Below are 13,167 nucleotides of genomic sequence, written 5' to 3'. Positions count from 1 at the left end.
ATTGACCCACACTTAACACTGTACACCAAGATAAGGTCAAAATGGGTTCATGATCTAGGCATAAAGAATGAGATCATAAATAAATTGGAAGAGCATAGGATAGTTTACCTCTCAGACCTGTGGAAGAGGAAGGAATTTATGACCAAAGAAGAACTAGAGATCACTATTGACTACAAAATTGAAAATTTTGATTTTATCAAATTGAAAAGTTTTTGTACAAACAAAACTAATGCAGGCAAGATTAGAAGGGAAACAATAAACTGGGAAAACATTTTTACAGTCAAAGGTTCTAATAAAGGACTCATTTCCAAAATATATAGAGAATTGACTCTAATTTATAAGAAATCAAGCCATTCTCCAATTGATAAATGGTCAAAGGATATGAACAGACAATTTTCAAATGATGAAATTAAAACTATTACTACTCATATGAAAGAGTGTTCCAAATCACTATTGATCAGAGAAATGAAAATTAAGACAACTCTGAGATACCACTATACACCTGCCAGATTGGCCAGAATGACAGGGAAAGATAATGCAGAATGTTGGAGGGGATGTGGGAAAACAGGGACACTGATACATTGTTGGTGGAATTATGAACACATCCAGCCATCCTGGAGAGCAATTTGGAACTATGCTCAAAAAGTTATCAAACTGTGCATACCCTTTGATCCAGCAGTGTCTCTACTGGGCTTATACCCCAAAGAGATACTAAAAAAGGGAAAGGGACCTTTATGTGCCAAAATGTTTGTGGCAGCCCTCTTTGTAGTGGCCAGAAGCTGGAAAATGAATGGATGCCCATCAATTGGAGAATGGTTGAGTAAATTGTGGTATATGAATGTTATGGAATATTATTGTTCTGTAAGAAATGACCAGCAGGACGAATACAGAGAGGATTGGCGAGACTTACATGAACTGATGCTGAGTGAAATGAGCAGAACCAGGAAATCATTATATACCTCAACAAAAATACTATATGAGGATGTATTCTGATGAAAGTCGATTTCTTCAACAAAGAGAAGATCTAATTCAGTTTCAATTGATCAAGGATGGACAGAAGCAGCTACACCCAAGGAAAGAACACTAGGAAATGAATGTAAACTGCTTGCATTTTTGTTCTTCTTCTAAATATATTTATTTATACCTTCTAAATCCAATTCTCACTGAGCAACAAGAAAACTGTTCAGTTCTGCACACGTATATTGTATACAAGATCTACTGTAATCTATTTAACATGTATAGGACTGCTTGCCATCTTGGGGAGAGGGTGGAGGGAGGGAGGGGAAAAAGCGGAACAGAAGTGAGTGCAAGGGATAATGTTGTAAAAAATTACCCTGGCATGGGTTCTGTCAATAAAAAGTTATTTAAAAAAATAAAATAAAATAAAAAAATAAAGTTAGTGATCTTTCCTAAGCTTCACTTAGGATTCCTGTCCTTGTTAAGGTTTGACAAGTGCACGGACCCCGAATCCTCACCTAAAGCTGACAGGGTCCTGAATGGCATGCAAGTGCATAGCACCAGAAGCAAAGTCCCTTGTGGCTTGGCTCTCACCATATTAGGTAAGAATAAAAAAGTGGGAACCTTCCAGAATGCTCAGTGATGATGATGCATTTGAAAGAGTAAGTTATTCATGCCTGCTGAATTTCTTCACTCTGACTTTCAGAGCACTAGGCAAGAATCATATTGGGTCCACACATGCCACATGGACTTTCTCCAGTTTTCTGGCCTGTCATATATTCCTTTTCTGGAGTGTGATGCTTTAACATCCCACATTTTATTTTATAATTGGACTTTAGTCCAATATGATAGTGATTTAGTAGGCACTGGGATTCCATGTCTAGCCCTCTTACCAACTTAAAGGTTTTAGAATAGTTTGAGATTATTTCAGTCCTAAGGCCTTTAGTTATTTGTTTGACAAAACCACATGGGGCTGGGAATAAGAAGAGACCCAAAGACTGACTCCACCAAACGGTAACCGGACAGTGCATTCAGAAGATGACCAAGAGAGTACTCTGGGAAGTTGGCAGAATAGGTCAGAAAATAGGTCACAAAATTCCAAGCTCTTTAAGTTTCTCCCACAAAACAAAATTGTGCCTCAAGGAGAACTAGAGCAGTTAAAAACAATTAAGAGCTAGGCAGAAGAATGGTCCTCCTTGACAATGGGAGAAGATCCAAAGAAAGATACCAGGAAAGAAGTTTGGCCCAGTGTAAACATATCCAGAATGGCTTCACTAAATCTGCCTTAAGTGAGACCTAGAATTAGCTGGGCTGAGAAGCTAGCGCTTCAGTCACAGGAATATTCCCCGCCTAAATAACGTGGGGAGGCTGATGTCTAAATCAGGAGGATGGAGGGAACCTCTGCTGATAAGGGGAGCTAGGCCTACCTGTGGTGCCAAAATGTAGCACTGAGCAAGAAGGAATCAGCACACCCCTGATGAGTGCAGAAGCAGTGGGGCAGGGATGTTGCTAGTTACAGGCACTTACAGGAGGTTAGAGTTCTTGGTTTAGGGTTCCAGGCCAGAAGGAAAACCTGAAGGACCACCTGAGGCCAGAGGCTTCATCCACTCTCTTCCTCGACATACCTCAGGAGAAGAAGTAATTATACAAACAATCTGCTTCAAAATGAGCAGGATAAGGAGAAAGGACCAACTATATAAAAAGTTAATATGGGAATAGGGAAGACTGGGATTCATTCTTAGAGGAAGATAAAACAAGAAGATTATGTAAAGAAAGTAAGCCAACTAGAAAAGGAGATCCAGAATCTTATGGAAGAAAATGATTCCTTGAAAATTAGAATTGGGCAAGAGGAAGACCATGAAATTATGAGACCTAGAAATAATAAAATATTATAGATAGATAGATAAAGAACAACAACAAAAAGAGAATATGAAACATCTCATAAGAAAAACAACTGGTTTGGAGAACAACAGATCAAGAAAAGAAAATGTAAGAATAACTGGACTCCTGAAAGCTATGATCAAAAACATAATCTTGACATAATAATACAAGAAATAAAGTTGCCCTGAGGTGTTAGAACAAAAAAAGTAAAGTAGAAACAGAAAAAATCCACACATCACCACCTGAAAGAGATCTTACAAGGAAAATGTATAGGAACATCATAGCCAAATTCTGAACCCCTCAGATCAAGGTGAAAATAGAATGAACAATAAGAAAAAAACAATTCAAATATGAGAGAACCACAATTAGAATCACATAAGACCTAATAGAGACCACAGATCTCTAATGAAGAGAAAAAGTACTAGGGTTACAGTAAAAAATATTAAGAATAATCCTGAACGAAAAAAAAAAAAAGGGGGGGGGCACCTTCCATGAACTGCCAGACACTCAGGATTTTATCACAAAAAGACCTGAACTTTAACAGAGAATTTGACATAGAAGATCTATGAGAAATAGAAGGCATACATCAAAGATTAATATCAAGGGACTCAATAAGGGCAACTTTATTTTTTATATGTGGAATATAAATCATATGTCTAAGATTGTCATCAATAAATGGGGAGGTTAAAAAAAAAAGAGAATGGGGTAGAGCTGAGTATGATCTGATTTTAAAAAGCAAAACTGTGTAGGGAAAGATAAAAAGAGTCATTAGGTTATAGCAATGAGGTATGACATCAAGAACTGCCACAGAGAATTAGATGGGGGAGGAAAGTTGGTAGTCTGGAACCCTACGCTCATTAGGAATGGGTTAAAGAGGGAATTATATATACATATATATATATATAAGTCTTACATTTATTAAGAAATAAGAGAGGGAGGGAAAAGCATAAAAGGGGAATAGAGAAGAATATGTAGATTAATGGTAACAGGACAGGGTGTATTGATTAAAGCAAGGCAAGAACTAATGCAGAGTAATCAGCAGACACAGGGAATGAAGATATACACACACAAACATAATAACAATAATCAGAAGTAGAATTTATTAGGGAAAAAAATAGCACTAGTTATCACTGGTCACAGAAAAGTTTAATAAAAAGTGAAAAACAGATAAAGTACACTATAGGTCAATCACATTGTTAAAACTATTTAAAATAACAAGAGCATATACGGCTGGAATTTTGCTGTGGTGTAGGAAATGATGATTTGGTAGATTTAGAAAAACATGCAAAGACTTGGACTTATAAAGGATATTATCCACCTTCAGAGAAACAAACAAGTGTAGTATGGCTATACATGGATATTTAATTGAATATGAGTATGTGTGAATATGTTTGGGAAGGTGAGGAAAGGAGAAAAAAAAAATAAAGTTAAAAGGGCACCTTTCTATGACCTACCATAATGGCAAAAAGCTATCACAAAAAGATTCATTATAGAAAATCTATGACATATCTTAAAACTGGATTTTGGAAACTATCAACATTACAATGTTAAGTATATTAAAGCACTGGAAAAAAAGACCTGGTTTCCTAAGAGTTACCGAAAGAACTCATAAAATGATTTGAATAAAGTGCTTATATTGTTGGTTCTCAGCTTACCTTAGCTTCTAATAGTTTATTGCCCCTTTGATTGTTGCTACAAAAGATTTATACATGTAGGGGCTCATTTGACAAGTGAAACTGCTATTTGTTTCTATGGAGATGGAATTAAAACTCAGTGCAAATCTTTTCAATTTTCTGTTTAATTTTTCAGAAGCTTTTAATACTTTTGTCTTCTTCTTGAAAATCAATAGTAGGATCTAAATGTTCACCCACTATTAATATGAAAAACATGTTATACCCTAGCAACAAAGTCTTAAACAAAGGGCAAGAATGTGTGAATAAGGGGGTGCTAACCTATTTTACAGAATCTCAGAAGCAGAGCCGAGAGGGATATCAGGGACCCACTCAATCTAAATTCTGTCAGGTTAAAAATGAGTGAACTGAAAAATTCAGTGATGTTAATATAGGCAGAAAGAAAATTGTTTTTGTTTGTCAGGAAGAAAAGTAAAATGAAATTTTAGCACATGTCAATCAGTGTTTCAAAGGATTAATTCTTGCACACAGGAAGGAAATAAACAATTGTATAAGCACATCATTTTTTAAAAGAACCCACCTATCAGTTTCCTAGAACGTACCTACTAGTTCCAGAGTCATTTAAAGGTTTCTTCTCTTTCTATATCAACTAATGAAAACTATTTAAAGAAACCAGAAAAGAGGATGCTTGAGAAACTATGTTCCCTCCAAAATAGTTAACTGATTTTCTTAAGGAAATAAAATTTCCCTCTGAATAAAGTTATCTTCTACAAGGTCAAGCAGTCACTAAAGGACTTTATATAAGCATTAAAAACATCTCCATTTTCTTAGATTTATAAGACTTAAAAAAGTACATACTCACCCAAACACCCAGCACTGTGTTCCCACTCGTTTACATTGTGTGTCAGTGAGATAAGCATAGTACTGTCTGAAAGAAACAAATGAAATCTGAAATTACTGGAAATTTCTTAAGGAGGGGATATGGCATAATTATATGTCTGATAAAGCAACATAAAGCAAATACATTAAAGAGCCATGTTATTTTCAAAGCTCTCTCCTCTTGCTATCTTTTCTATTATTACAGAGGGCACTATCATCCTTCCCAGTAACCCAGGCAAACAACGTAGATCTCATCTATGACTCCTCTCTCTCACATCCCTAATATCCAAACTGTTGCCAAGGTTTGTCTAATTTACTCTCTCAAAGGTGTCTCCTTCTTTCCTCTGACCTTGCCACTGCCTTGATGTATGCTAATTGGTTTGACAGATACAAGTCTTTCCCCATTCCATGTTTCACTTAAGTGCCAAAGGGATCTTCCTAAAGTTCAAGTCTGACAATGTCATCTCCCTATTCAATAGATTCCAAGTGTTTCCTCACATCCAGAATCAAATATATCTTGGTCATTCAGTCTCTTATAATTTGACCCCATTATATCCATTCTTGTCACACTTTAATTTTCTTCTTTTTTTTTTATATTCAATTTTTTTTTATTATTAAAGCTTTTTATTTATAAAACATATAAATGGGTAATTTTTCCAACATTGACCCTTGCAAAACCTTTTGTTCCAAATTTTCCCTTCCTTCCCCCCTCCCCTAGCTAGGAAGTAGTCCAATATGTTAAAATACATGTTTTATTATTAAAGCTTTTTATTTATAAAACATATGCATGGGTAATTTTTCCAATATTGGCCCTTGCAAAACTTATGCATTTTTAAGTTATTTACATTTAATTTGAATTATAACAAAGAACCATGACCACTTAATACATCCACCCTCTTTGAATAGTTCTAATCTCTTTCACCATTGATTCATAGATTCAGGTAATGTCTTTATAAAACTGAAGTCAGTGCAAATGTCCCTTTTATAATTCTGCTTTCATCACTTTTCCTTCAGAAAATGTCCATATTTTTTATGGTGAACTTTATAATTATCAAAAAATATAAACATTTCAGTATTAAAAAATCTTATAAAAAGGGGGATTGTATAAGAAACAGTGGGATTCTGCCATGTTCAGTAATTTTTTTTAAAAAAAAATAATAGAATTATACTTTGTTCCTTCTTCTGTCCTTTTTTCTTTTCATTAAATAGCCTACTGATGCTTTTTTTAGGCATTATCTACCACTACCCTATAACTTCTACTTTACCCTACAAAGAGAAGCCATCTCTTGCAACAAATATGTATAGTTGAGCAAAATAAATCAGCACAATGACCACACCCTGTACCTTGACTCCATTTTATGGAGTCCTTATATTTTTTTGGTCATTTTATATATTTTATGGTCCTTATTATACTTGTTTTAAATTACATTATAACATTCCACATTCCAGTTTGTTCTGTCAAAATATTAATCACTTACTATATTCCAGGCACTGTGCTAAACTCTGGGAATACAAATACAGTTAAAAATTCAGTCCCACCTCTCAAGGGCCTTGGGCTGTGATGGGAAAAGACAGAATATAAAAGGAAGACAAAAAGAAAACAAAATGCAAGGAAATAACAGAGAGAGTGGGAATTCTATGTTGTGTTCCACACTCATTTCCCATAGTTCTGTCGCTGGGTGTAGCTGGTTCTCTTCATTATTGAACAATTGGAACTGATTTGGTTCATCTCACTGTTGAAGAGAGCCACATCCTTCAGAACTGATCATCATATAGTACTGTTGTTGAAATGTATAATGATCTGCTCATTTCACTTAGCATTAATTCATGTAAGTCTCTCCAGACCTCTCTGAAATCATCCTGCTGATTGTTCCTTACTGAATAATATTCCATAACATTCATATGCCATAATTTATCCATCCATTCTTCACTAATCTATCTCTTGCATTTGCCCACTATCCTTGGAAGCAAGAGACAAACATAAAATCAAGCCTATTTTACCATCCTGTAGGAAGGTTATACTAAGAAAAGCACTCTATAAACTATAAAGTGATATAGAAATAATAATAATTAAAAAAAAAAAAAAAACAGGGCTATTATACATATGATTTATGAGGGCATTTCCCATAATACCTTACGACTTAAGAAGGGGCTTGAAATAAAAGTTGTTTCAGTGTCCAGAGCTAAGCTATCACAGTTCTAATTATTGGTCTCCATTACTGGCCCCATTCACTTTTTAAAAATGTAGGCTCCCCTAAAGGGGTAAAGTTTGAAAAGGAAAAACATTTTTTTAAAAATTCTGCATGATCCCTCTGAGTGGTATTTAAGGCAAAAACTCATTATTCTCTTCTTCTGAATAAAAAGCTATAAAAGAAATGCAAAATTACCTAACAGTAGGTGCAGTGATCCCACCAATGAAGAGAATTCTACACCAACTTAATGGATGGCTTGCATGAAACACAAAGATATGTTTCAAGAAGAAGGTGTTCAATTCTGTCAGCTGAAAAGGGAGAAGGAATTAGTCCACAGTTTGACAACAAGTTTCATACACATTAATCTCTTCTAATATTGCTCCTGGACATTTTTGATAATATATATGAAGTAATTCCCCAAATAGAGATGTTGTACCTAAAAGAATATGCGATCTTTTTGGTATTTTCAGAATATATGTTAATATTACTATCACAAAAAAGGGAATACACATATATGTGTATATGCATACACACTACATACACATGTGTACATACAATATACAAGTGTGTGTATTTACAAGGTAAAAACACACCCAAAAGACATGTGTGCATGCACACCCAGAGAGCAGGGAGGTCCAACACAGTGCCCAAATACTCAAAACATACTTTTTCAGTAATACTTCTGGGGAAGAAAGTTTATCTTTCTGTGTTAGTCTCTAACTCCAGGAACAATACCCAAGTGAAATTGAGAACCAATATAAGGCTTACCTCTGGAAAACAGGGATGTCTGATAAGGATAGCAAGCTAATTAGACTATGTTAAGAATTGCAAATTTGGAACACATAAATCCTTCTATTTTGTGCTCAAAAGAACAAAAGTCTTTGGAGATTTTGTAGGATGACAATATATGGTTTTAAGTCACATTATCAGTAACACTCAAAAAAATTACAGTGTATTATTTATTATAATTATCTGAATTAAGTTCAATAATGTAATGCTCTCCTGTTGGAACTTCTTCCTAGTAAGAACAGCACACAAAGAGATTCCAGATATCTTCATGCTCAAGAGTTTTAGCTTTCCCATGGGGAAAAAAGAGAATTTCTCAGATGTCTGCTTATAAAATTTACTGCTGAGATATTAGTTTCAAAATCAAATACTCAATCAAGTTGGCACTTTGGAAAATTCTACCCATCTGGTTCTTTGGTTTCTACAATTACTCTAAATAAAAAGTAATCTAATGTCTAACCCACTCAGTTATGGACAAGAGAACACTAATTTCTTCAACAGGTAATTTTTTCTAGTTAGCAAATTTAAAAACCTGTATATAAGTCTTCATATTAAGTAAGCTCTTAGTTTGTGGTTTCATTTAATTGCACTTATTTTCTGGATGATAGAGATAACATTCTATTTTCCAGCTAAATGTAGCTGATAGTAATTTTAATTTTGGACAAACTTAAATTTCACAAAGGTTTTTCATGACTGATTCCCACCTGCCAGTTCCCCCCACCCCTCCACTCCCCTTTTTTTTTTACCTGCCAGATGATCATGAAAAGGTATATTCCAGCCACTCTCTGAAATGAAGACTTGGGGTCAAACCATCGAACATAAGTCCAGCTGGCGGGAGTGAACTGCAACACAGCCCTTTTGATTTTCCCTGTAGTAGTATGAATGTCCCTGTAAGAAGAAAATGGCCACAATACTATAGCAAAGACCCCAAAAAAGAAGAAGAGGAATAGAAGGAATTCATATGGACTACTTCAAAACAAAGGATCAAGATAAGTGATGTTTTCACATGTTTTTTTTTTTTTTTTTTCTGATAGCAAGAGTGCTTATTTATAGTGAAAATACATGTAAAAAAAGATGAATTCCAGTGAAAATGAGATCAGAGTATAGATGACTTCATAATAGAGGTGCTGGTATTGCAGAGCCAGATCAAAAAACCCAACCCAACCCAACCCAACCCAAAGCAAACAAACAAAACAAACAAACAAACAAAAAAAAACCCAACTCATTTATTAGTAGCTTTCAAACAAAACTGAGTTACTAAGGACACAGTTCTTTTCTTGAGCTATCCTACTCATAGATATAAATGCCAAGAAATTCATTAATCTAAGATACAGTTTTGCTTCTCAAGCAGCCATATACAGGGAAAAATAGAGAAAATTCTCTAGGTTTAAGAGAAGCTGAATTCCTCATTCTCAAAGAATTCTGTAAGAGTTGGTGAGACAAGTCACCACAGCTCCCAGATGGGGAGCCACAGACCTTTTCTCTTTCCCAACCCAATATTTACTGTCCAATGTCCACCAACAGCAAGATGCCCACGTCAGCTGGATACCAATTTCCATATCCTAGCATCCATGGAATTATTACAGAGTCACATCCTGCCCTAGGCTTTGTAACCACTATCATGTTGGTGGTGGGCTGTCTGCCCTGCCACCACTTCTCAGGTGGTTGGGGTCTTGCCACTTGCATTGCTTTCCAAATTCCATCTGGATTTTTGCCTGACCTGTGATAGATCAAAGAAGAACATAAGTCCTTGTTCATGTAATCTCTCACCAAAACTAGAATGTAAGCTCATTGAGAAAAGGGAATGTTTTGATTTTTTTTTTAAATCTGTATCACCAGTTTACTACAGTGTTTGGCACACACAAGTGCTTGATCAATGATTTTTCATCTGACAGGACAGTCCTAATGAGACCTAGTTAAAAATCCTGTTGAACAGTCCATTGATTTGCCTTCTAATTCAATTCCTTTGTAAAGGTTTATGCCTAGATACATAGAGACCAGGTACAAGGTAGATAGATTCATAAAAGAAAAATAAACTACCACCTTAGCACATGCAGGGCTGCTGACTTGATATCAGTGAAACATAGGATTGAGAAGAGGAAAAGATCTTATAGATGATGTCTATGAATCCCCTTATTTCACCTAAGAAAAGTGAAGCATAAGCATAAAGGCATAGTGATGTGTCTGAGGGATACACAAGGGGGGTAGTGAGGTACAAGGTTGGGATTCAAGACTAGGCCTTCAAAGACTCAATCCTGTTCACTTCTCACAACCCAGGTTGCCAACACTCTTCCTCTATAGGTCTGAAGAGGGCCCTCTCTGCATCAGATTTCTCCTAGAAAGTGAGTAAAGTTATCTGAACTCAGGACAAGGAATGAAGAATTCCTAGAGCAAGACCATGGAATGGAGAACAGATTATGAAGCAAGGCAACTGTGCGATATTCTAAGAAATATATTATTTTATTTTACAAGAAATAGTACCAATATTGTAAGATTCATGGGCGGATTCTTTTTGAAACTAGCTATCTTCAAAGTACAAAATAATTATCTTGACACTTGCCCTTTCTTTATATGATCTTGTATTTGCCATGGAATAGGAAACCTTTTATACATAATCCAGATCAAAATATCTATTTGTAAGAAAATACAGCTAACTCCATTTTAGAGACTGAGGAGAATCTGATAAATTTAGTTCTAACTTCTTCCTTCCCATCTTTCATCTTCTGGCCATTCAACCACAAGCTAATAAATAAGTACTTGTATATTTTAATAAAGCAAAAAGTTAAGAGGGTGTGATGGTGGTTTTGACTAGCAATGATTATTAGTGGAAGGAGTAACATGATAGAACTAGGAGTGGCCCTGATAAGGAGTCTAGTGAGAAGGAGTTATTATAGTTATAGCCTAGATCGGAGTTGATAATTGTAATAAATTTTAATAAAATTCAAAACAAGAATTGGTTAGAAGTTCTAGTAACTTCTAATAACTTTGAAAAGGGATTCTCTAAGCTTTCATTAATATTTTCCTTTTTCTTGTATTATAGAAAACAGAATTATCTTCAGGGGGCCAGTTCCTTCCTACTTATTAACAAGAGACTGGGTTATACCAATATATGCCCAATACACCATTGAAAGTTATGACCGAGTGTAAAAAGACTTACTTGAAGCTGGCCCAGTGATAAGTCCTCATCTCTAAAAATCGGCAAACTACCATTCCCAACCAGATGCCACCTCCATTGCACAACAAGATGTCCAAAATGACTTGATCCCACCAGCACTCAGCAAAATTAGGCAGAAGATGCATGAAGAAAAGCTATAGAATATAGGAAAAAGATGATGGGTGGGAGAAAAAATAGGGTAAAATACAGAAAGACCTTTTTCTTCTATACAGAGCTGTATTTAAAGAAAAAGCCAATGAAATTTAAATATTTATTTTCTCTCTTCTTGAGTACACAAAAAGATCTTTTTTCTTATTCTAAGGTGCCTTGGTATACAGTAAAAGTTCAAAAAAAATTTTGTTGAACTGAACTCCAGATATGTCTGACGGTTTATAAAAATGTTAGCAAGAAATGATAACTTCTATTTGAATTCAATAATGGTTCTTCTTGAGAATATACTATCAGTTTTGCAGTAGTATGACTGGATATGACTATACAGGGATAAGAAGAAAAATTTAAGAATATAAGGGCCATGACATAATCCTATAATTTAGCAACTCCACAATTGGAGTTAATATTTATAAATACAGACCAGAGAAATATTGTGGCCTTAGGCAAAGTCATGAAGTAAAGAGCAAAATCACGGTGAATAAAACTGGGAAATATATTCAAAAGGAAATGCTTTTTCCTACTCTCTGAAAAAAAATAAGTAGCAACAATTTTTAAACATAGGTAAACCCTGCTATATGAGACTATTCCAAAAAAGACTGACAGTTATAAACCAGATTGAATATGGCTCTGAATCATCTAATGTTATTTTTTCATCAGACTTAGAACACACTAAACTAGGGGAAAGGATTCTGATGTTGGAATATTCATACCTGCGGCACCTGAACTCAATATGTGATGCAATATGTGTTATATCCTGCCATTCAAGAGATTCATTCTCTTATATTCATCTGCATAATTTTAGTGAGATAGACCCCAAATTCACTTTATGCAAGTGAGTCCATACAAGGTAGGTTCTAATATCATTCCTGCAATTCAGGGAACACCACCAAAGTGAGATACCATTCCATAAAACATAACCTTTAACCAAGTGCCAATAAAAGTTCTGGATGTCAGGGAAGAAAGAATAAGAGTGGAAGGCAGGAATGGGGGTAGCAGAAGGGAGAAGGGATCCCTGCTTTGATGAATAATAGGGTATTAGTTGAAGATACATAAAATAGGGGAACATGTATGGTACCCTAAATATATGTATCATTACCTATGATGACTCAGAGACTTAGAATATGAAGAGGTATTTGTAGAAGGAATTTTTCCTGTGAAATGGTAGTTAGATTAGGGTCTCCTTCCCCTGACTGAAGTGAATTAAGGCACTTATTTGTTAATGAGAAACACATTCCAAGAATAAATTTTGGCTATGAGAAAGTAAATCTGTAAAATTGAATTTAAATAGGAAACCATTCAGCCTTAAAAAATTTCACAGTACAAATAGCTCTTGATAATGTCAGCACATATTTCTTGTCGTTTTATATACTACTTAAAAAATTCAACAACCTTATGAAACAGATGATGCAGTTTTAACCCCCTTATACCCCCTCATAGGGAAGAAAAATGAAGCCCAATTAAATAATTGAGGTTTTCTATAAAAATTTCTTTAAGGAATGTTGGAAAGAGTACTATG

General features: G+C 35.0%; 1 protein-coding gene across 1 annotated transcript in view; it reads right to left on the bottom strand.

The window, feature by feature from the left end:
• The window catches only part of PTDSS1 (phosphatidylserine synthase 1), a 58,121-nt gene that overhangs the window by 19,368 nt on the left and 25,586 nt on the right, over positions 1 to 13,167 (bottom strand). Inside the window, exons 6-9 of the mRNA XM_031947015.1 lie at positions 11,484 to 11,635; positions 9,073 to 9,214; positions 7,736 to 7,848; positions 5,332 to 5,397 (exon numbers count right to left, since the gene is read on the bottom strand). Coding sequence (XP_031802875.1) covers positions 5,332 to 5,397; positions 7,736 to 7,848; positions 9,073 to 9,214; positions 11,484 to 11,635 — 473 coding nt within the window. The remainder of the gene's footprint in view (positions 1 to 5,331; positions 5,398 to 7,735; positions 7,849 to 9,072; positions 9,215 to 11,483; positions 11,636 to 13,167) is intronic.

The sequence above is a fragment of the Sarcophilus harrisii genome, chromosome 1 (assembly GCF_902635505.1).
Source record: "Sarcophilus harrisii chromosome 1, mSarHar1.11, whole genome shotgun sequence".
NCBI lineage: Eukaryota > Metazoa > Chordata > Mammalia > Dasyuromorphia > Dasyuridae > Sarcophilus > Sarcophilus harrisii.
Note: the sequence above shows the minus strand (reverse complement) of the source record. Positions and strands in the feature narration are given on the sequence as shown.